Consider the following 22,600-nt stretch of genomic DNA (forward strand, 5'->3'; position numbering starts at 1 on the left):
ATATTAAATCCACTGTCAAAATTCAAATCAAATTATTCCGTTTTACATGGATCTTTATTGGTTTTATTTCCCTAGAAATAGCCCCGTAATTCCATTACAGTCACATATGCAATAACTAAATATTGCTAGCATTTTAGATACTATATGTGCACATGCCAACAAATATTGCTTTTATAGGTATGCAATTCATATGAGGGGGCTGATGACTCATATATGTCCCCTTGGTCCTTCTAAATCTTCCCAGCCGTCACCACAATGGAGGTTAAGTCAGCTCAGCCTTTCCACCAAATTAGCTTCAGCCCTTCTCCTGCAGTCTCTCCGTTATTGCTGCTTCTGCTGCTGAAGCTGCTAGCACCAATGTCTCCATGACGACACCCTCATCCCTCCCCTTTACAGCATCTCTTCTTCTAGTGATCCTAAAAGACAGACCTAGCAACCAATTGCTATCTTTATATATGCAGGCAGGTGGGAGGGATAATAGGAGGGTCTTCTATCCATCACATAGAAGGGGGCCCTTGCAACATACAGAGAAGAAAAAAAAAATCAATCTCACTACATTTATATTATATACCATTTATTTATATTGTGTTTTTATAACAAATGCACATTGATATGCATTTAAATGTGTACATATATATTTTAATTTTATTCAGCAGCAGACAACAGAGATAATACCATTGAACAACAGCATCCTTTACCACTAGTTCTCTGTCTGGCTGAGAGAAAACCAACAGAACCTTTTTTCTTGCCTATACAATCTTTGGGTTTTGTGTGATTTTTTTTTTTATCCTCTAAACAAGCTGATATATATCTATTGATATATATATTTTTTTGGAATATGAGAACTAAAGCTTCGCATTTTGAAATGCCATCATACCAATGGGGAAGCAGGTAAGACACGGGCAAATAAAGGCCCCTTCTACTTTTCTTTTCATTTGCAATGCTGATTCCAATCAAACACAAAAGGAGCAATGACATAATTTATACACAAACTCAAATCTGCTCACATGTCATTATGTCTAAGCTTTTATATGCTGCATATTGCCAGGTGTTTTCATAAGAAAGCTAGTATATATCTTTTTTTTATTTTTGTTATCCTATTTCATGTTTAATATGTCATTTGTTTTATTTACATGGGTCTCTGTTTGTATTTGCAATCTGCACTGCTTTCTGTGTCTCTCTCTTCTCTCCGGCTGTGCTGTAGCAGAGTCTGATCTCTCCGGGAACAGAGACTCTGCCCCCCTAAGATGCTGAAACTGGACCCCCTGTTTCTCTTGGTGGTTTCCATGTCGTATTTCAACCCCGAAAAGGCCTTGGCAGCCCCAGCAGAAAGCGGTGAGTGTTCCCCTCCTCTTTTTTTTCTCCCCTGTGTTTAATTCTAATCCATTCTTCTCCATACTGAATCAGTGTGCATTCACCTGGATTTACAATGAGCGTTATCCAGCGTGTTTGCTATGAGAGACCAACCGTCCTTTATCTGTTGCCTTTTTTCATATATTCTGTGATATTTTGCTTATCTTATTTAAAGTCATGTATCCACTTCCTCCTTTCTTCTCTCATGTGTGATATTTTTTTTTTACCTGTAATTCCCTTTGTTCGTCAGCTGTTTTCATGTGGCCTTTTCCAAGCCTTTCCAATTATAGATTGCTAGTGTTTGCAATTTCTAAAAAAAAAAATATTATTAAATAAATAAATAACAAGTGATCACATTTTGTTAGGTTTAATGACGTTGCAGCTATTTCATGTCTGGTTGAGATTAATGAGATACACACTTGAGAGGTCTGAGCTTATGTCCTTTAAAACTGCTAATTTCTAAAAAAAGATACATTTGCTTTTTTTAACCCCCTTAGCTGCCAAAAATATAGGCATTCCCTTTATGTGCTGTAGCAAAACCCCAGTACTTACAATTCAAATAGTGTTTCATGGGCTGAGATAATTAATTAATCTTGGTTAGTGGACATATCTAGGTATATTCTAATCCATTTCAAAGCTTATCAGTACTTTACCTCTGCAAAATTTACCTTTAAAGTCTCTATGGCAATGTTTGTAGCTAAATAGTTTGTAAAGCTTTATTAAATGATTGGAATATACCCCATAGACAAGGCAGTACCTGATAAGAAAGTGATATTCAGCTATGCTAGTGAGGTATCTTAACAGTGGAGCCTAACATTGAAAGCATGATCATGATTTCATAGACATTGGAGCTCAATTAATCATAAAAGACCTTTCTCTTCAGTAATTCCCCATAAAGATGCTATGTGCTTACCTGATAAATTCCCAGAGGTAGCCAGAGCTATGATTATCCTGTACACAATAACAACAATTTATAGGGCATTTGATATGCAGTACCAGATACCACCTGCAAAAGCTAATTATGTGGAAAGTGCTATATATGCTACACAAATGCAAATATATATAAAGTTTAATGTAAAAACTAAAGATGCCAAATACTTTATTGTTTAAAAGGATAGATAATGCCTTTACTATCCAGCTTTGCACAGCCAACATTGTTATATTAATATACTTTATAACCTTTAAACCTCTAAATTTCAGCCTGTTTCTAAGCCCCTGCAGGCCACCTTTATCTCAGTGCATTTTTATAGCTTTTCACAGCAAGACACTTCTCATTCATGAATGCCATATAGATAACATCATACTCACTCCTGTGGAGTTATTCATGGGCCTGCACCAATTGGCTAAAAAGCAAGTCTGTAAATAGCACTGAAATAAGGGGGCAGTCTGCAGAGGCTTAGATTAAGGTAATCACAGTGGTAAAAAGTACATTAATATAACAGTATTGGTTAAGTAAAACTGGGGAATGGGTAATAAAGGGTTACATATATTTTTAAACAATAAAACATTTGGAATAGACTGTTCCTTTATGGCCAGAATTGTCAGTGCACAAAGTAGGTAGCTGCCTAGACACAGATTACAGTAGGTAGCTGCCTAGACATAGTATATTTAGTCAGAGAATTTGTTTGTAGCCTTTTATTAAGCAAAAGAAAAATGCTTTGTGCTATTGCACTAGTGCTTGCACAAGTATTTAACCCCCAACAAAGGTGTAAATGCATAGTTAATGTCAGCTTCAGATAACCAATGCACTATGAGGAGCTAGCTGGACACATCAGGTGAGCCTATAACAAGAAGCATGTCTGTGTAGCCACCAATAACCAGCTAGCTCCCAGTAGTGCATTGCTGCTCCTGAACTTACCTCGGTATGCTTTTCAACAAATTATACCAAAGGAACAAAGTAAAATTGATTACAGAAATACATTGAAAATTCTCTTAAATGTACATGCTCTGGGGCCGAATGATCAAGCTCCGAATGGAGCTTGATGCCCCTGTTTCCGCACAAGCCTTCAGGCCGATTGGCCGCAAATCTGCAGGGGGCGGCATTGCACAAGCACTTCACAAGAACTGCTTGTGTAATATTAAATGCCGACAACGTATGCTGTCGGCATTTATCGATGTGCGGCGGACATGATATGCTACATTGTTTTATGGCCGCTCGCACATTAATAAATTGGCCCCTCTGTCTGTACCATGAACCTTTCATTTAGACCTTCATGCCCCTTTAATGTACATGCTAGTCATATTGCTCAAGTACAAAACAATGTGTCTAATGAGCATGTGCCCATACGCTTTAGAGGTGTAATACCAACTTGAATGCAAACTAAGGCCTAGTTTCCATTGAGATTGGAAAATCTGGAAAATGGTGGTAACTTAACCCTTTGAGTGCTAAGCACTTTCCCACCTGGGTGCTAAGGTGATTTTTTTTTTTTTAATTTTTTTTTTAACTTTTATATATTTTTTTTCAGATCCCCAAGACTTACACCATTGGAAAGGTTAAGCAATTACCTTTCCAATGGTGGGTCTTGGGGGTCTGTAGCTGCTTAGATGCCTGAGATACAGGCGTCTAAGCATCATGCCCCCTTTCCCTATACTTTGTATTGTTACTTGTTAATAAAGTTGCACGGTGATGTCATCACGTCATTGCGCGTGACGTCACTGCGCAAAACACGAAGCCCCGGCAATGCCTGTCACTTCATAGGCACGATCGCCGGGGTAGGAGCGGGTGGGAGCCCCCAGATCTCCCTCAATGTGGGAGAGTGCTAGCGACGGCTCTGAACTGTCGTTAGCACCAGAGTGGGAAACTCTGTAACGGCTCAGAGCCGTCGTTAGCACTCAAGGGGTTAAAAATTCTCCATAGACTTTAATGAAGATAAATGTTTTTACTTCAGTTTCCAAACTGTGCCACCTCAATGGAAACTAGGCCTAATTTGGCAGCCTGTACTGGATTTACCATTAGGAAAATAAGGTAGTGGCCTAGAGTCACGTTAACACTGGCTGTCACATCATACGAATGTACTGTCCACTTTCCATGCATTTTACACATATATATTCTATCAGAGACTTTGGGGCCGATTTATTAAAGTGCGGACGGATGTAGCGTATCATGTCCGCCGCACATCGATAAATGCAGACAGCATACGCTTGATAATTCGGCCCCATTATGTGAGGATTGAAGCTTCTTGTTAAGTATCAGTATGTTTGTTTGCACAGAGCTAATGCTAGCTATAGAAAATGTCACTGGGCACATGTGAGTAAAAGTCCTGACTGTTTATGAATATCTTGTGGCTTTATATACATTAAGGGGTCCATTTATCATTGTGCGGACAGACATGATCCGCTATAGTGAACCATGTCCGTAGCACATCGATAAATGCCGACAGCATGCGCTGTCTGTATTTATCATTGCACCAGCAGTTCTTGTGAACTGCTGGTGCAATGCCGCCCCCTGCAGATTTGCAGCCAATCAGCCGCTAGCAGGGGGTGTCAATCAACCCAATCGTATTCGATCGGGTTGATTTCTGTCCGCCGCCTCAGAACAGGCGGACAGGTTATGGAGCAGCGGTCTTTAGACCGCTGCTTTACAACTTGTATTTCTGGCGAGCCTGAAGGCTCGCCAGAAACACGGGGCATCAAGCTCCGTTCCGAGCTTGATAAATAGACCCCTAAAAGTGTAAATAAGGACATGGATGCTGAATACACGGGACAATTAGCATTTACAACAGAGGAATTTAGCTTCTTCAGTACTATGACAGCTATTCCAATCCATCAGATTTCACTTGAAAAATCTAATGGCTTTTTGCAATTCACAGTAACATCTATTTGAAAAACTTGTGACAGCATACTTCCCACATTTAAAGTGACAGCATACTTCCCGCTATTTAAAGGGACAGTCAAGTCAAAATTAAACTTTCATGATTCAGAAAGGGCATGCAATTGTAATCAACTTTTACTTTTATCATCAAATTTGCTTTGTTTTCTTGGTATTCTTTGTTGAAAGCTATACTTAGGTAGACTCATATGCTAATATGCTAATATCTAAGCCCTTGAAGGCTACTACTGAAAATGTGCAAGAGTTTACAATGCATATATATAGGAGTCTGTTATTAGCTGATGGCTGTCAAATGACACAGGGGGGGCAGCAATTTTAAAGGGACAGTCTAGTCAAAATTAAACTTTTATGATTTAAATTAGTGTTAAAGCCAATGTACACGGGCCAAAATGTAACTGCAGCGCAGCAGTCCCACGCGCTCCCTCCCGCCCCACTCCAGTGATGGGCCGCCCAAATGCCTGCCTCCTAACCCTCCACACCACCAACAATCTGCACCATCACTGCATGATGCAGAGAGGGACAGAGAGTGTCCCTCTCTGCTTCAGTACCTCTGCAAGACTATTTCTGCACTGCCCCACTCTTGGGGCATGAGATTGCGGCAGAGAGAGGCCCAGGACAGCAGCGTCATAGAGGGTACGATGCTGGTCCTTAAAGGGACAGTCTACACCAGAATTTTTATTATTTTAAAAGATAGATAATCCCTTTATTACCCATTCCCCAGTTTTGCATAACCAACACAGTTATAATAATATACTATTAACCTCTGTGATTATCTTGTATCTAAGCCTCTGCAAACTGCCCCCTTATTTCAGTTCTTTAGACAGACTTGCAGTTTAGCCAATCAGTGCCTGCTCCCAGATAACTTCACGTGCACGAGAACAGTGTTATCTATATGAAATACGTGAACTAACACCCTCTAGTGGTGAAAAACTGTTAAAATGCATTCTGAAAAGAGGTGGCCTTCAAGGTCTAAGATATTAGCATATGAACCTCCTAGGTTAAGCTTTTAAGTAAGAAGACCAAGAGAGCAAAACAAAATTGGTGATAAAAGTAAATTGGAAAATTGTTTAAAATTACATGCTCTATCTGAATCATGAAAGTTTATTTTGGCCTAGACTTTCCCTTTAAGAGCTTAACGACCAGCGCCACCCTTCGGGCTTGTCTCGCGCAGTCTCTACTGTGCATCGGTGCTGTTTGTTAAGAGGTTAAGGCCAGGTCTGTTTGTCTCACGCAGTCTCTACTGCGCATGACTGCATCGGACAAACATACCTGGCCTTTTACTGTATAGGATATGGCATGCAATTTAAAAAAAAAATCCAATTTACTTTTATCGTCAAATTTGCTTTGTTCTCTTTGAAAGCTAAACCTAGGTAGGCTCAAACTGATTTCTAAACTGTTGAAAACCTCTTCTTACCTCAGTGCATTTTGACAGTTTTTCACAGCTAGACATAGATACCATTGTGCTCACTCCTGTGGAGTTATTTATGAGCCAGCACTAATTGGCTAAAATGCAAGTCTGTCAAAAAGAATTGAGACCAGGGGGCACTAGAGGCTCAGATACAAGGTAATCACAGAGGTAAAAAGTATATTAATATAACATTGTTGGTTATGCAAAACTGGGGAATGGGTAATAAAGGGATTGTCTATCTTTTAAAACAATAAATGCATTTTAATGCATTTATGGCACAAACCACCTTTACCTTATATAGGGACAATTTGAAAGCAGCATTCCAATCCATCAGAAAATAGTTTTCCCAGCAACTAACATGTTTTGATTTACTTTGTATGACATATTTTGCTGTTTTGCTCAGAATATTTATTTATTATTAAAATTAAGTGCTTGGACATTTAATCAAATCAGTTATAAAATTACTCAAAATTACATGAAATAAAAGGGACATGAAAATAAAAAAAGACATTTTTATGGTTCAGATAGAGCATGACATTTTAATAAACTTTTTGATTTGCATGTTGTATCAAATTGACTTTGTTCTCTTTGTATCCTTTGTTGAATAAAAACATAACTAGGTAGGCTCAGCTGGTGATTAGTGGCTACAAATATATTCCTACTGTCTTTGTCCAGCTAGCTACCAGCAGGTCTTTGCTGCTCTGTAGATGATTTTAACACAGATTATTTCCTTTTTGTACTTTTATGTCCTTTTAATTGCAAACCTGAACTGATATTAATAGTTTAGTGAAATAAATGCACATGGAAAAATATTTGCCTGTTATCATCAATATGGAATTACCAGCCATGTTTTTATTTTGCTTTTGGTCTCTTATCTTTTGCTTCTTTTAAGACCTGTAAAATATTTTTCAAAACCTCTTGAAAAGTCTGCCATATGTTTGTTTCATACAGTCTATGCCTTTTTTAGTGTATAATTGGATATTGCTGTAATATTATTTACTAATTCAATTGGCTTTACTGATTCAAACTGTTGTTCTTTTAATGTATTAGAATACCTTAGAAAAGAAAGCTAAAGATAAACATATAATAATGTTTTGGATTCAGATGGGGCCATTGATTCTATAATCTGAAGTGCAGATTTCAATAGAACGGTACCACTGTGTTATTCATACCAATGCACACATGCATATAAATTATTTTCTGCATATTTACATACATAATAATGTAGTTACTGAAGCTGAATCCAGCATCTTCAATTCATCTGATCTACACAAGAATTCATTAGTAAATGGGTACTGCTTTCAGTGCAGACTAAGATAAGCACATGCTTTACATTATACTCATACTGACCCAAATTCTCAGAAACATATTTGATTTTTGTAACATTTACTAAACCAATATAACAATTAGAAGTTTATCAATGTATTCATTTTTAATTATGTTTAACAAATGTACAGAATTGCTTTCTGTTCACCATGGAATTGCCTATAATGGTTATGTGTGAGTCAAATTTAATACATTTGACAGGTAATACTGATATTATTTGAATCCTTTTCATGAAACAGAATAGAATAAAGATCTAGAAATACACAAGCTGAATTACCTCTGTGAATCTCTTTAACCTGTAGGTCATTTTTAATAGGTTATTTTGCTGCTTAATACCTGTTCTGTGTAGAATGCAGTTTGTTATCTTGGCGGATAAATTGTCTGTTGCATATCTGTCAACAAGGAAATTATAGTTGCTGGAGTGGATTATAAATCTGCACAGAGCACATCATTAACTGGTTAGTGAACTAAGCTTCTGTGCAATTTGTGCTATTTTATGTATAATGCACAACTCTGAAAGAAGAAACGTTGCCTAAGCATATGTACATATTACCATAAAGCAGATAAAGGCTGGTGATACTTTAGTTCATGCTGTTTAATGCTTTTTCAGATTCTTTACTGATTAAAGGGCTCATCCTAAACAAAGTTTATTCAGAACAGTAACTGGCAAACAATATTACTCAATCAGAGGAGGTCTGGCAGCTGTTAGCCCAGGGGACAAATGCAAAACATACGGATGTGTGTATGTGGATAGATAGATAGAGCCAGGTAGTGACTGCAGTAACAATGTACACTACTGCAACAGGGCTTTATAAAAACAAACTATTGACTTTTTGCGGAGTGATGCGTAATATTTCTCTTCACTGGTCATTTCGTAACCAATGGTGGCCCAGGGGGCTAATACCACTCTGCCCCCTGGCCAAGTCCACCTCTGTATTCAATGGTCTGTCCCTGAGTTTTTAAATTTGTTTTACTAAATCCACAGGGAGTACAGGTGTTTATGGCATAAAATAGATGTTGTGCATTTTCTGGTAGAATAATGTTTTAATTTTTTCCTCCTTTAGAAGAATAGATCAAGCCTGCAGGAGAAACCTTAGGTGGGCACATGTGACATCCTGGCTGCCCGTTGCCCACCTGTTGCGCTAGAGATTATTACCATTTAATTCTAAAGTGAATACCCTATAGTTATTTGAAGCACTGGACATAGTTACAGTGCATAAAGAAGAAGTAAGAAATAGCTGTAAAGTTGGTTCGGTTAAGAGATCATCTTGATGATGTTAGTGGGATATGGTGCTAGCTTCTATTATTATTATCATTATGATTATTATTATTATTATCTTTATTTGTTAGGGGTTAAGATAAATAAAGACAAGACCTGGAAGGCAGACTAGGACAGTAGTATTGGAGTAAAGATTGTAGGAACAAAGTTGGAGAACTATCCTAAGACAAGATCTAAGTTATGGCAATGTGCATAGTTATTAAGTTCTATGTAGATTAGGATGATTTTTCTGACTTTAACCCTTTAATGGAGAGTCAGTTTTAATATTGACATGAATGGTAACCTGGATTAATGATAGATAGGATGTTTGTGTGGATTTGATTGTATCTTTGCAAAGAAAGACCAAATCTAAAGATGCTCGGTAGATGAGATGGAAAGTAGTTGCACTTGCTTAGTATTTCTGTATGGTCATGTGGGGAAAGTAATGGCGAGTGAGGAGTCCAATATGACAACAATTAATGCTCCCTGAATTGGTGAGATGATATTTGTTAAACTAGATTTTAGACTCAATGTTGTCTAATTACCTGAAGATCTATGTTGGAACTGAAGTATTTACGTAAAAAAATGAAAATATAGCTTCATGTGCATAGAGAGTAAATATAGGTCACTTTTTACTAATTCAAGGGACATAAAACAGGTTGAGATCTGTGCATATCTAAAACAGACTAATTAATTAAAAATAGTTTGCATAAAAAATTGTTTACAGGGAGTGCAGAATTATTAGGCAAGTTATATTTTTGAGGATTAATTTTATTATTGAACAACAACCATGTTCTCAATGAACCCAAAAAACTCATTAATATCAAAGCTGAATAGTTTTGGAAGTAGTTTTTAGTTTGTTTTTAGTTATGGTTATTTTAGGGGGATATCTGTGTGTGCAGGTGACTATTACTGTGCATAATTATTAGAAAACTTAACAAAAAACAAATATATACCCATTTCAATTATTTATTTTAACCAGTGAAACCAATAAAACATATCAACATTCACAAATATACATTTCTGACATTCAAAAACAAAACAAAAACAAATCAGTGACCAATATAGCCACCTTTCTTTGCAAGGACACTCAAAAGCCTGCCATCCATGGATTCTGTCAGTGTTTTGATCTGTTCACCATCAACATTGCGTGCAGCAGCAACCACAGCCTCCCAGACACTGTTCAGAGAGGTGTACTGTTTTCCCTCCTTGTAAATATCACATTTAATGATGGACCACAGGTTCTCAATGGGGTTCAGATCAGGTGAACAAGGAGGCCATGTCATTAGATTTTCTTCTTTTATACCCTTTCTTGCCAGCCACGCTGTGGAGTACTTGGACGCGTGTGATGGAACATTGTCCTGCATGAAAATCATGTTTTTCTTGGTTCTTCCTGTACCACTGCTTGAAGAAGGCGTCTTCCAGAAACTGGCAGTAGGACTGGGAGTTGAGCTTGACTCCATCCTCAACCCGAAAAGGCCCCTCAAGCTCATCTTTGATGATACCAGCCCAAACCAGTACTCCACCTCCACCTTGCTGGCGTCTGAGTCGGACTGGAGCTCTCTGCCCTTTACCAATCCAGCCACGGGCCCATCCATCTGGCCCATCAAGACTCACTCTCATTTCATCAGTCCATAAAACCTTAGAAAAATCAGTCTTGAGATAATTCTTGGCCCAGTCTTGACGTTTCAGCTTGTGTGTCTTGTTCAGTGGTGGTCGTCTTTCAGCCTTTCTTACCTTGGCCATGTCTCTGAGTATTGCACACCTTGTGCTTTTGGGCACTCCAGTGATGTTGCAGCTCTGAAATATGGCCAAACTGGTGGCAAGTAGCATCTTGGCAGCTGCACGCTTGACTTTTCTCAGTTCATGGGCAGTTATTTTGCGCCTTGGTTTTTTCACACGCTTCTTGCGACCCTGTTGACTATTTTGAATGAAACGCTTGATTGTTCGATGATCACACTTCAGAAGCTTTGCTATTTTAAGAGTGCTGCATCCCTCTGCAAGATATCTCACTATTTTTTACTTCTCTGAGCCTGTCAAGTCCTTCTTTTGACCCATTTTGCCAAAGGAAAGTAAGTTGCCTAATAATTATGCACACCTGATATAGGGTGTTGATGTCATTAGACCACACCCCTTCTCATTACAGAGATGCACATCACCTAATATGCTTAATTAGTAGTAGGCTTTCGAGCCTATACAGCTTGGAGTAAGACAACATGCATAAAGAGGATGATGTGGTCAAAATACTCATTTGCCTAATAATTCTGTACTCCCTGTATTAAATAATTTAAAGGGACATTCCAGCCAAAAATTTACTTTACATGGATTCATTGTAGTATTGAATACAACCATTTTTGTAATATACATGCATTAGCAAAAATGCTTCTAATAAAAGCTATAACTGTTTCAAAAGTGTATTTAAGTATGCACCGTGCACCAGCATTTTAAACACAGCACTTGCTCAGAGAGCCTAAGGTGCTTGTACCATCTGGTAATGACTAAATTTGTTAAATGCTGACATGATACAAGCCCCACTGATGATCTAAACAGCTGCAGTATTTAAATTGCTGGTTCTGTGAGAATATCTATTTATTCTTCACGTGCACATGCAGAGAAAAATGTTAACACTAAAACAACAGTGATAACTTTTACTAGAATAATTTTTGCCAATACATCTATATTGCAAATTTGTTTTTATTCAAAGATGTAATTCATCTATGTGCATTTAAATTTTGACCGGAATGTTCCTTTAATAATAAAAAAAAAAAAATAATTTTCAAAAATAAGAAAAATGAATTACATAGCTAAACTGCTTGGAGCAGCCAACTCCACCCCTCTTTTCAGTGTTTAGACACAGGGATTGCATTTCAATTGAGTTCACAGCTTCTAGGTATGCTCCAGCAGATAATCCCTATGGATATAAATACAGCCATAGAAGGAATTGTGGGGGGGGGGGGGGGGGGTAGAGCTGTACAATTTAGAAACTAAAAAGAAATTGTTATTGGCTAGTCACTGCAGTATAAATTTGCAGGTAATGTAATTAAAGTACATATTATATTTTGTCTCTATCCCAACTTGTTTTATGTCCCTTTAAAGGTACAATAATACAAATTGGGAGAAAGATACGGATATTATTTAGATAGGATAGAATGGGCTACAACATTCAGTCTAATTGATAAAGGTCTTCTGAGTGCGGACCTTAGGGAAAACGCCATAAAAACTACATTCCGGTGGTACCTTACCCCACTCAAGACATCACACATGACCCCTACAGGTAACAGACAATGCTACAGGGGATGCAGTGAGATGGGCTCATATCGCCACATGTGGTGGGATTGTGCTAAATTTAGGGAACTATGGGAATCCTTATCCATGCTGCTTAGCTCTTTATTAGATGATGACATCCGCTCACTATTGCTTAGGAGCGTTTACATGAACATATCAGTCATTATAATAAACCTATTAACACCTTCATTAGGATATTATGTACTATAACTAGAACCTGCATAGCCAAATATTGGAAGACAATGACACCCACATGGCCAGAAATCATTAACAAGATTAACCTAACCTATACAATGTATGAATCAGCAGCCTGGGTAATGGATAATAGAGATCCTGTGCACAAGATCCTGAAAGGGAACACTACTAACCCACTTCTTCTGACATAAATAAGCTAGCTTACAAAGCAAACTACTTATCCGATAATGTCCTAAATCCTATAAAAGAATAGACAGTAGACAATTACAACAACAAAAATAATTTATTAATAAGTACGACTCGGCTTTTCTTTTCCCCCTTTTTTTTATTTTTATTTATATACTTTATTTTTTCTATTTTTCAGAATTTCTTTTTCTGTTTGCACATATTATTGTTTCCAGGTCTGTACATAGAGGTTATATTTTCTTCCTTAAGAAATGTTGAACATTGATTGGAACCTCTGAGTAATTTAGGCAGAACACACCTCTACTAGCCAGCTTTATAGGTTACGAAAAATTCTTCACAAACTCTGGCGATCTGAAATAAAGATTGGAAAAATGTTCTATCATAATATTGTCTTTAAGGGAAAACCTCGCTTTATTTTCTAGTTGATGGTTAGAAAGAAATGTGCAATGTACAAAAAATAATGTTCATGTTTTGTATTTCAATTGTTTCTAAAATCACTTTCAATAAAAATATTTAAACATAAAGGTACAATAATGTCAAAACGAAATGTATTATTCAGACAGCGCATGTCATTTTGCACTATTGGGAGTTAGCTAAACACATCAAGTGAGCCAATGACAACAGGCATATATGTGCAGCCTCCAATCACCAGCTAGCTCCCAGCAGTGCATTGCTGCTCATGAGCATACCTAGGTATACCGTTCAACAAGGGGTACTAAAATAATGATGCAAATCTGATATTCGAGGTTAATGGGAAAATAGTTTAAAATTGCATGCTCTGTCTGAATCATAAAAAAACATTTACTAAATAAACTTATAAGCATTTAAATTCATTGTTAATTGTGTTGTTAGCGTTAAAGGGCCAGGATTAGGACACCTAGTTTAATTCCAGTGATTAACATCATGAACGAATGTCAGTTATTTTAACTTCCCTCACTGGTGTATGGTTTAGTTTGAGATTGTTTACACAATGAGCACACAAAATGGAAAGTTTTGCCATTAAATTTCTAAAGCTGTTTAAATTATATACAATTATATCATAAACAAATTAAAATGTACTCAAAAACCTTGATACCATTTCTTGCTCTGCCTTATTAGAGCATTTTTCATGAGCTCTGGTAGATGTTTAAATATAATCTATACTTTAATCACGTTTGTAATTCGTCTGTCGCCAGTTATGCACGCATCCTCAAAGGAATGTTGGCTGTGCTAGGCAGCCAAAAGAATGTTGACTTTGCGTGCAGCCAAAAGAATCCACCTGGATGCAGCGTAAGCAAAGTCGAAGCCTTAAAAAAGAAAAAAAAACACCCAAAAAAATAAACCTAATTAACCTATTAATCTCTAAACTGCCAAACCCCCTACAATGCAAATAACTAATTTAATTACTAAGCCCCCTAACCTAACACCCCCTAAATAACCCCAATTACTACTAAATTACAATAAAAATAAAAATGAACAAAAATAAAAAAAATATACCTAATCCCTATGAAAATAAAAAAGCCCCCCCAAATAAAAACACCCCCTAATCTAAACTACCAATAGCCCTTAAAAGGGCCTTTTGTAGGGCATTGCCCTATGTTAAACAGCTCTTTTACCTCTAAAAAATACTAATTCTCCCCCTAACAATAAACCCCCCCACCCACCAAACCCCCCAAAATAAAAAAACTAACTAAAAAAAAACCTAAACTATCCATTGCCTATCCATTGCAGCTCTTTTTAAAGCTCCAAAAACCCTAATCTAAAAAAACACCCAAAAAATTAAAATAAAAAAGCCTAAACCTAAGCCCCAAATAGGTACTCACTGTTCCTGAAGTCCGGCGGAGAAGGTCTTCTTCCAGGCAACACCATCATCTTCTATCTTCATCCGGAGCAAAGGCGGCACGGAGCGAAGGTAAGGAGCTGTCTTCCTGATGTGTCGATCCTCAGCGGCGGTCCTCAGCGGTGGTCCTCAATGGCGGCAGCAGTCCTCAGTGGCGTGGAGGCTCCTCTTCATGCGATCATCCATCGCACACTGAAGATTGTGCATTCCTATTGGCTGAAATTTTTAAATCAGCCAATAGGATGAGAGCTACTGAAATCTTATTGGCTGATTTCAAAATTTCAGCCAATAGGAATGCAAGGTACCCCAAATTGATTGCGGTACCTTGCATTCAATCTTTAGTGTACGATGGACATCGGATGAAGAGGAGCCTCCATGCCGCCGAGGACCGCCGCTGTTGAGGACCACCACTGAGGATCCACGCATCGGGGAAGACAGCTCTGTGCCACCGGTGAGGACCGCTGCTGAGGATCCACAGCACTGCACCTCCGCTCCGTGCCGCCTTCGCTCCGGATGAAGATAGAAGATGGTGGAGTCGCCTGGAAGTAGAACTTCTCCACCGGACTTGAGAAACGGTGAGTACCTATTTGGGGCTTAGTGTTAAGATTGTTTTAAATTTATTTGTTATTTTTAAGATAAGAGATTTAATGGGCTGCAAAAGAGCTGATTTCTCTTTTAAGTGCAGTAAAAGAGCTTAATGCCCTTTTAATTTGGATAGCTTTGTTTATTTTTTTCTGTAATTTTACATTTTTTATTTTTTGTAATTTTAGCTTTGGGGGTTGTAGTTTTTTTTTTTAAATAGACTTATCGCCTAGTAGATAAATAATTATAATTTTTCAGTGAGACATGCATATACAGTCTTATCAGCAGTCATAAACACTTTATTGCTTAATCTAAAACAAAACTATTTGCCGTGAATTTTACCCTACTTTATTGTGAGTCTAAGTAGACTATGAATTTTGGTCCATTTTGGGCTTAGTTGAAATGTGTTGACAAACAAGTTCTATGTGCATACTCTATATGTATTAAAACCAGAGCGAAATTCTTAGGTCCCCCTTACAAACAACGAGAATCTGTGTAATATAATGTCACATAGCAAGCTGAGTTTCAATAGTTCTGTAGTTTAGTAATTAATATAGAAATATTGAAATGCAGATATTCATTTGCTTTGTGTAATAAAAGATGGGTGTGCCATATCTATTCAGAATTAATAGGTAGATATAGTGACCTAAATTAAATCAGCCATATAAGATCCATACATAGAGATGAGTAATGCTTCACTGTGAGTAAAGGTTTTCAAATAGTATTGGGACAATGAATGCCACTTAGTTTTATAGGCTAAAATACTGGCCTCTAAAGTGAGGGGTTAAATATATAAGTAGACTACCTAAAACTACTATAGCAGTAATCCACCTACTCCTCCTCAGTTCACTGTTTAATGAGATATTGGATATTTTTATTAACACGGTAGAGCATCTCCTTACAGCAATAGTCAATATTATTATCCTCCTACACCATGGGACTAGTATAAACCCTATAAGTTGGAGATAGCATGTAACTAATATAGACATAGAAGAGTGACAATAGAACCGCTTTTAAACAATAAGACCCACTCAGTAGAACCTTGAGTCCAACTTTGGAATACAAAATCTGGAAATGCTTTAGATTTATAACGCTGCCGCTAAGATAATATTTTATAATTCTGCACTATGTGCAGAATTATATAACATTATTTTGTATGTTTATTGTCCCTTTAAGAGCTGGCCCAATTTTGTTTCAGCACCCTGGATAGCACTTGCTGATTGGGGGCTACAAGTGTATCACTTTAAGTAAAGGGGCTCAGCAAGTTTAACTATCACACACCAAGATTACAAGTTTTGCGCTATACCAGGTGCGTAAATAACACAAAAACAATGAGCGGTATCGCACTTTCCATAGCGCTGCCATTACAAGTTATGCCAAAACCTTTTCTTGTTGTGCGGTATGGTGCGATAAGCTCCATACCGCACAAAACCCAAGGCCTGACTTTACGTTCTCGTGCACACTTTTCCCCATAGACATCAAAGGGGAGAAAGTGTCAGAAAAAAACTAACACCTGCGATCGCGGAATGGTGATCGCCATAACACAACCCCACTGGAGTCTATGGGGAAAAGTAAGTTATGTTAAAACCTAACACCCTAACGTAAACCCCTAGTCTAAACACCCCTAATCCGCCGTTCCCCCATCATTGCTGACACTAAATAAAATGATGAACCCCTAATTTGCCGCCCCATCAATAACTACTGGTGTCCGTTCGCGTTATGGATCAGGGTGGTATAGACTATAACGCAAGCATTTAAGCCGGACCACACAACATGTAATATGGCACTATGGAAATCCTGCACTCAAATAATTTATTGAGTGCGAAATGGAGAGACCTGCCATTCCACACGCAATGGCCAATTTTTCAGCGGTATAGCCATACCGCACCTTACCGCAAAACTCTAATCTTGGTGACAGTTATGTGTTTAGATCAAGCAAGTACAAAAATAATTATATAAATATAACATAGTCCAAGCAGCGTGGTGTTTGCCAAACATCCACCATGGACTTGAATATAGGGGATCCACTTGGACCCCCTGCAGGCCCTCCTCTCTACCCCACACCTACCCTCCAGCTTACTGTTTCAGCAACAATACAGTCCCCAAATAGAAAAAGTCCCAAGAGGCCTCCAGAGCAGTCCTACAAATGTCCATTTTAAGGCCTGTCCCCAGCAAATTCCTACATCTACAGCCACCAGTGATTGCCCATTATGAACATACTGCTATCTCTAAGCTCTGGCATCCTAAAGGAACAGATTGCAATATGGAGACATTATGATGGTGGTATTCTAAACTCCAGCCCATCCCTGCTGAGTGCCCAAAGAATGCAAGGGTCTCATTGTTGCTCTTTTCGATTCCTACAAATGCTGCTCCCATTCCTAAGGCAGGATACGGTAAGGTCTGCAGGACTCTAAAATTGCTCTCATCATCCACACTCTTGTCTATATAATCATCTGGTATCATGGCAAGCTTGTTGTTTGTTCCAGTGACACAACCCAAAAGTCCAGGCTGGTGGGCAGCCATAGAAGGTTTGCAGGTCTCAGTTATCTCTAGAGGATCCTTCCATGCCAACTTCTTCTCAAGGCATTGGAAATTCACTGGCAAGAGTTGGTCTACAGCTTCAACAATGTCAGTTGCCATATTATAATTACTGTCCAAAATGCTTGTACTATGTCAATTTGTACAGGCACACTGTTGCTCTACATATAGTATTTGTACAGGCACATTGTTGCTATCTAGCAGACTGAAACTTACTGCGTTACCTGGATTATCGGGAGTGGGGTGTTCAAAACTTGGTCACCACCATTAAGGGGGTTGATTTATCAAGCTGCGGTGGACAGGGGCACATATATGCGCTCCTGTCCGCCGCAGCTTGCCCCTGGCGGGCTGAATTCCACTGCCGAAATTCAGCATTGCACATGAGCGCTATTTAGCGATTGTGTGCAATCCCGCCCCCTGCCCACGCACATCCAATGATGCGCGGGCAGGAGCTGTCCATCTCCCCAGTCGGACGAGACCTGGGAGATTGAAATTCGCCACATAAGAGGTAGCAAAAGGTTAGGTAAGCAGCAGGCTAATGACAGCTGCTTTTTAAATACAGACTGCAGGCTCTCTTGTGAGAAGTTAACCTGCAGCAGAAGCGGGGCAAAGGGGTTGATATATCGACCCCTTAGTATCAGTGGTCCCAGGCAATAGGAGGAAGCACAAAAACGGGGTATCTTCTGATTCAGCAAGCTCTTCCAAAGTTAAATCTGACAAATTCATTAACAGATGCTGCTTAGCTTCTTAGATAATCGGTGGATTATCATAATTCAATTTGCAGCTGCTGATATTTCAATCTATCATGGCTGCTTCCTGGACATGCCCCTCCCCCCCAAATACACACACATTTTTCTTTTAATATAAATATAATTATAGATAGTAATTTCTGCTTCCCTCTTTTTCCTCCTCCAAAATCAAGCTCAATGATTTAAAGTCTTCTAATATTACTTAATCAATTTTATTTTACTTCTTTCTTTATGTCTTTTCATACATTTCTCCCTTGCTCATATTTTTATCTTGCTGTTTACTTTTTTTTCACTCCCTCATAAGCTTTTGTCTCTAAATTTTCTCATTTCTCTCTCAACCATCTCTTTTCAGTTTATATCTATATCATTATTTTTCTTCATTATATTATTTTATTTTGTCCCCAACTTTCTCATTTCCCCTCTCTACTTTCTCTCTTCCTTGCCCCCTTTTTATTCACACAACTTTACTTACTGTATTTTTTGTATTCGCTTTTCCATCTGTATCACCTGTCTTCTAACTATCCTATAAATTATCACCCAAAGCCTTGATGAAATTACAGTGTGTTTCACTGTTTATATCATTTTTGACGAGGAGTTCATTAAAAAGAAACTATGTTATGTCTGTTTTATTCAATAAATAATTAAATACAGTAGAATTGCATAATCAGCAAGAGCATATTAAAAAAAGACAATGTAATAGAACGTATGCTGTCGGCATTTATCAATGTGCGGTGGACATGATTCGCTACATCGTATTGTGTCCGTCCTCACATTAGTAAATCGGCCCCCAAGAATGAAATTACACCCCCCCAGTAGTAACATTACTGATTAGCATATCAACCTACTAGCTTGGCCTCTGACCTTAATAAGCCTACCTGCTTACCTGCATGCAACTAATACTTATGCACAATGGTTCAATAAGTGGGAAGGTAGTTAGGGAAGAGATGCACTTGTCACCTTGAATGTTGCCCCAGACCAGTTCTGTGTCTTTGTGCATGATGAGTTTATGCTGCTGGGAACCTATGACTTTCCCCATGGAAATAGAGGACAAGAGTGGTCTGGGTCTGACAGTGACTGACTCAGTCATTGAAGTGCTGCCCCCCTTGTCTAGTGCTGCCTGGGTACATTGAACCCACTTGGTCCCATGGTTGAGCCGGCCCTGATTTTAGTATAAAGAGAAAGAAAACATTTTATTGCATGTTTAATTAAAATTCATGAATGAAGGTCCATTTATTTTAACCCTTAGATACAGACTAGTATTTTACCATCTTTACCATCACTTCAAGAATACATAAATAAAATGGAAACTTTAGTTTGAGTTTCATATCCCTTGAATCTGGTGTCATCACCGTGTCTGCTTTTGTTGAAGGCTCAGTAATCCTACTGAAAAGAAATGTGCAACAAATTACATTAAAAATCTTCATGAGGCACAACGTGTTTATCACAACTGCTGCCTCTGGGATTTAGAGGTTCCTGAAATGAATGTATGCACAGGATGAAGCCCCAAATTTTTCCCATAATACCTTATTGTACTGTGTATTGTTTTATAATGCATGCAATCCTATGACATCTTGCAATATGTATTTGTTTTGTTGACAGGCCAGATGGAATTACTCATCGCTCCATCTGTAACTGCCTGAAATTTGACTTCCTAGACCTGAACCCTGTTTGCATAAATGTGTTCCTCTCATGTACCCACAGAGATATCAGAATAAACATTTGTAAAGATTATTCTTTTTATAATATGGCAGGGGTTCAGTACCACCCTCTGCACTTAATTTTGTATACCACTGATCCTTGTTAGGTACCTTGTAGTGCTAAATTCAGAAACAACAATGTCCCTCTCACAGCATTAAATAGTAAAATAAAAGTCTAATTATGCCAAAAGGAAAAAAAGATGTATGTGATAGATTATTGGAGGAGATCCAATAGATTTGTGCACCACATTATCATTAAGATAATACCACTGTTATAAATCAAAGTGGTATTATAAACCTTACTTAAAGGGACAGTCTACTCCAGAATTGTTATTGTTTAAAAAGATAGATAATACCTTTATTACCCATTCCCCAGTTTTGCTTAACCAACACGGTTATATTAATACACTTTTTACCTCTGTGATTACCTTGTATCTAAGCCTCTGCAGACTGCCCCCTTATTTCCGTTCTTGTGATAGACTTGCATTTTAGCCAATCAGTGCCCTCTCATAAGTAACTCCATGGTCGTGAGCACAATGTTATCTATATGGCACACATGAACTAACCCTCTCTAGTTATGAAAAACTGTCAAAAATATTCAGATAAGCGACAACCTTCAAGGGCTTAGAAATTAGCATATGAGCCTACCTAGGTTTAGCTTTCAACTAAGAATATCAAGAGAACAAAGCAAATTTGATGATAATAGTAAATTGAAAAGTTGGTTAAAATAACATGTCGTATCTGAATTATGAAAGTTTAATTTTGACTAGACTGTCCCCCTAAATTAATTTATTCAGAGTAAATTTAAAATAACAGTATTTTTAAAATGATCCCTGAATACAAATATTCATTGTGGTGTTTGTTTGGAAAAGGCTTGACAGTGCTGCATTAGAACATTCTTCATATTCTTTATCCACCGCTTATTTATTGTGTTCCGAGTAAATCTCATTTTGTAGTATTTTATTCTTTTACATTTGCAAATATTCATGCAAAGAAAGAGATATCCATTCTCACTATACTTTGAAAAATGAGAAAAGGGACAAAAGCAAATACGCTCTCTCCTGCAAAAAATAAAAAAAGCAGGGAAATGGTTATTTTTTGCATGAAATCGTTTAAAATGACATCAAAGTGGCATTTCAGTAGTATAGCATAATCATTTGCCAATACACTAGCTTTTTAAAAATGTCTTCTTTCAAATATTTGACAAATTAAACTTTTGTTTAATTATCCCAATTAAAAGTCAGTTATAAGTAGAAGTTTTGTTTTAAGTTGCAGTAACGTACATAATCTCAACAATGTGCAACAATGTTACATACATACACTGTGTCATTATTTGGTTTACCCCTTTATCCTACTGCTGATTTGTAAATATGCTACAATTTATTATTCTTTATTGATTTATCTTAGCAAAATGTCCATGTCCTCTGGCAGAAAAACAGCCCCAAAAAATTAAAGAGCCACCACCATATTTAACTGTGAGCATAAGGTATTTTTCCCTATGGCTACCTCTCTGTGTGCACCAAACCCACCTCTGGTGTGTATTGCCCAAAAAGCTATATCTTGGTTTCATCTGACCATAGAACCTGATCCCTTTTGAACTCCCAGTAGTGTCTGGCAAATTAAAGACTCTTGAATTTGTTTTTGGATTAGAGAAGAGACTTTTTTTTCCTGAAACCCTTCCAAACAACTTGTGTTGATGTAGGTGACATTGGATTGCAGTTTTAGAGACTTTCTGACCCCAAGACGCCACTAATTTCTGTAATTCCCCAGCTGTAATCCTTGGATATATTTTAGCCACTGGAACCATTTTCTTCACAGTGCATTGAGACAATATAGACACACATCCTCTTCCAGGTTAATTCATAAGATTTCCAGTTGACTGCAACCTCTTAATTATTGCCCTGATGGTGGAAATGGGCATTTTCAATGCTTTTGCAATTTTCTTATAGCCACTTCCCATTTTGTAAAGCTCCACAACCTTTTGCAGCACATCACAGCTTTTTTCCTTCTGATGAATAACTAAGGGAATTTGGCTTATGCGTTACCTCATATTTATACCCCTGTGAAACAGGAAGTCATGGTTGAACAATTTCCTGTTCCTAGTCACCCAGATGTACTAAAAATATAAAATATCAATAGGAATTTACTTCAAATATCTTTTTCTCATATTAATTCATAGGGGTGCAAATAATTGTGCCACACATAAATTTAACAAAGATTTTTTTTTTTTTTATAAACCTGTGTTGTGTTTGCAATTGTTTGATATTCATTTATATATATATATATATATATATATATAGTAGATGTGGAACAAAGCACTCACTGGTCTTGATATATATTCAAACTTGAGTTTTATTTGCAGTGATGATTCGGGG

The 22,600-nt window shown here is 37.7% G+C and overlaps 1 protein-coding gene across 1 annotated transcript in view; it reads left to right on the forward strand.

Annotated features, from left to right (window-relative positions):
- Positions 1–1,247: 1,247 nt before the first annotated feature.
- Positions 1,248–22,600, forward strand: part of LMTK3 (lemur tyrosine kinase 3) — a 154,821-nt gene continuing 133,468 nt past the window's right edge. The window contains exon 1 of the mRNA XM_053689930.1: positions 1,248–1,335. Within this exon, the coding sequence (XP_053545905.1) occupies positions 1,248–1,335 (88 nt within the window). The remainder of the gene's footprint in view (positions 1,336–22,600) is intronic.

Source organism: Bombina bombina, chromosome 8 (assembly GCF_027579735.1).
Source record: "Bombina bombina isolate aBomBom1 chromosome 8, aBomBom1.pri, whole genome shotgun sequence".
NCBI classification, from domain to species: domain Eukaryota; kingdom Metazoa; phylum Chordata; class Amphibia; order Anura; family Bombinatoridae; genus Bombina; species Bombina bombina.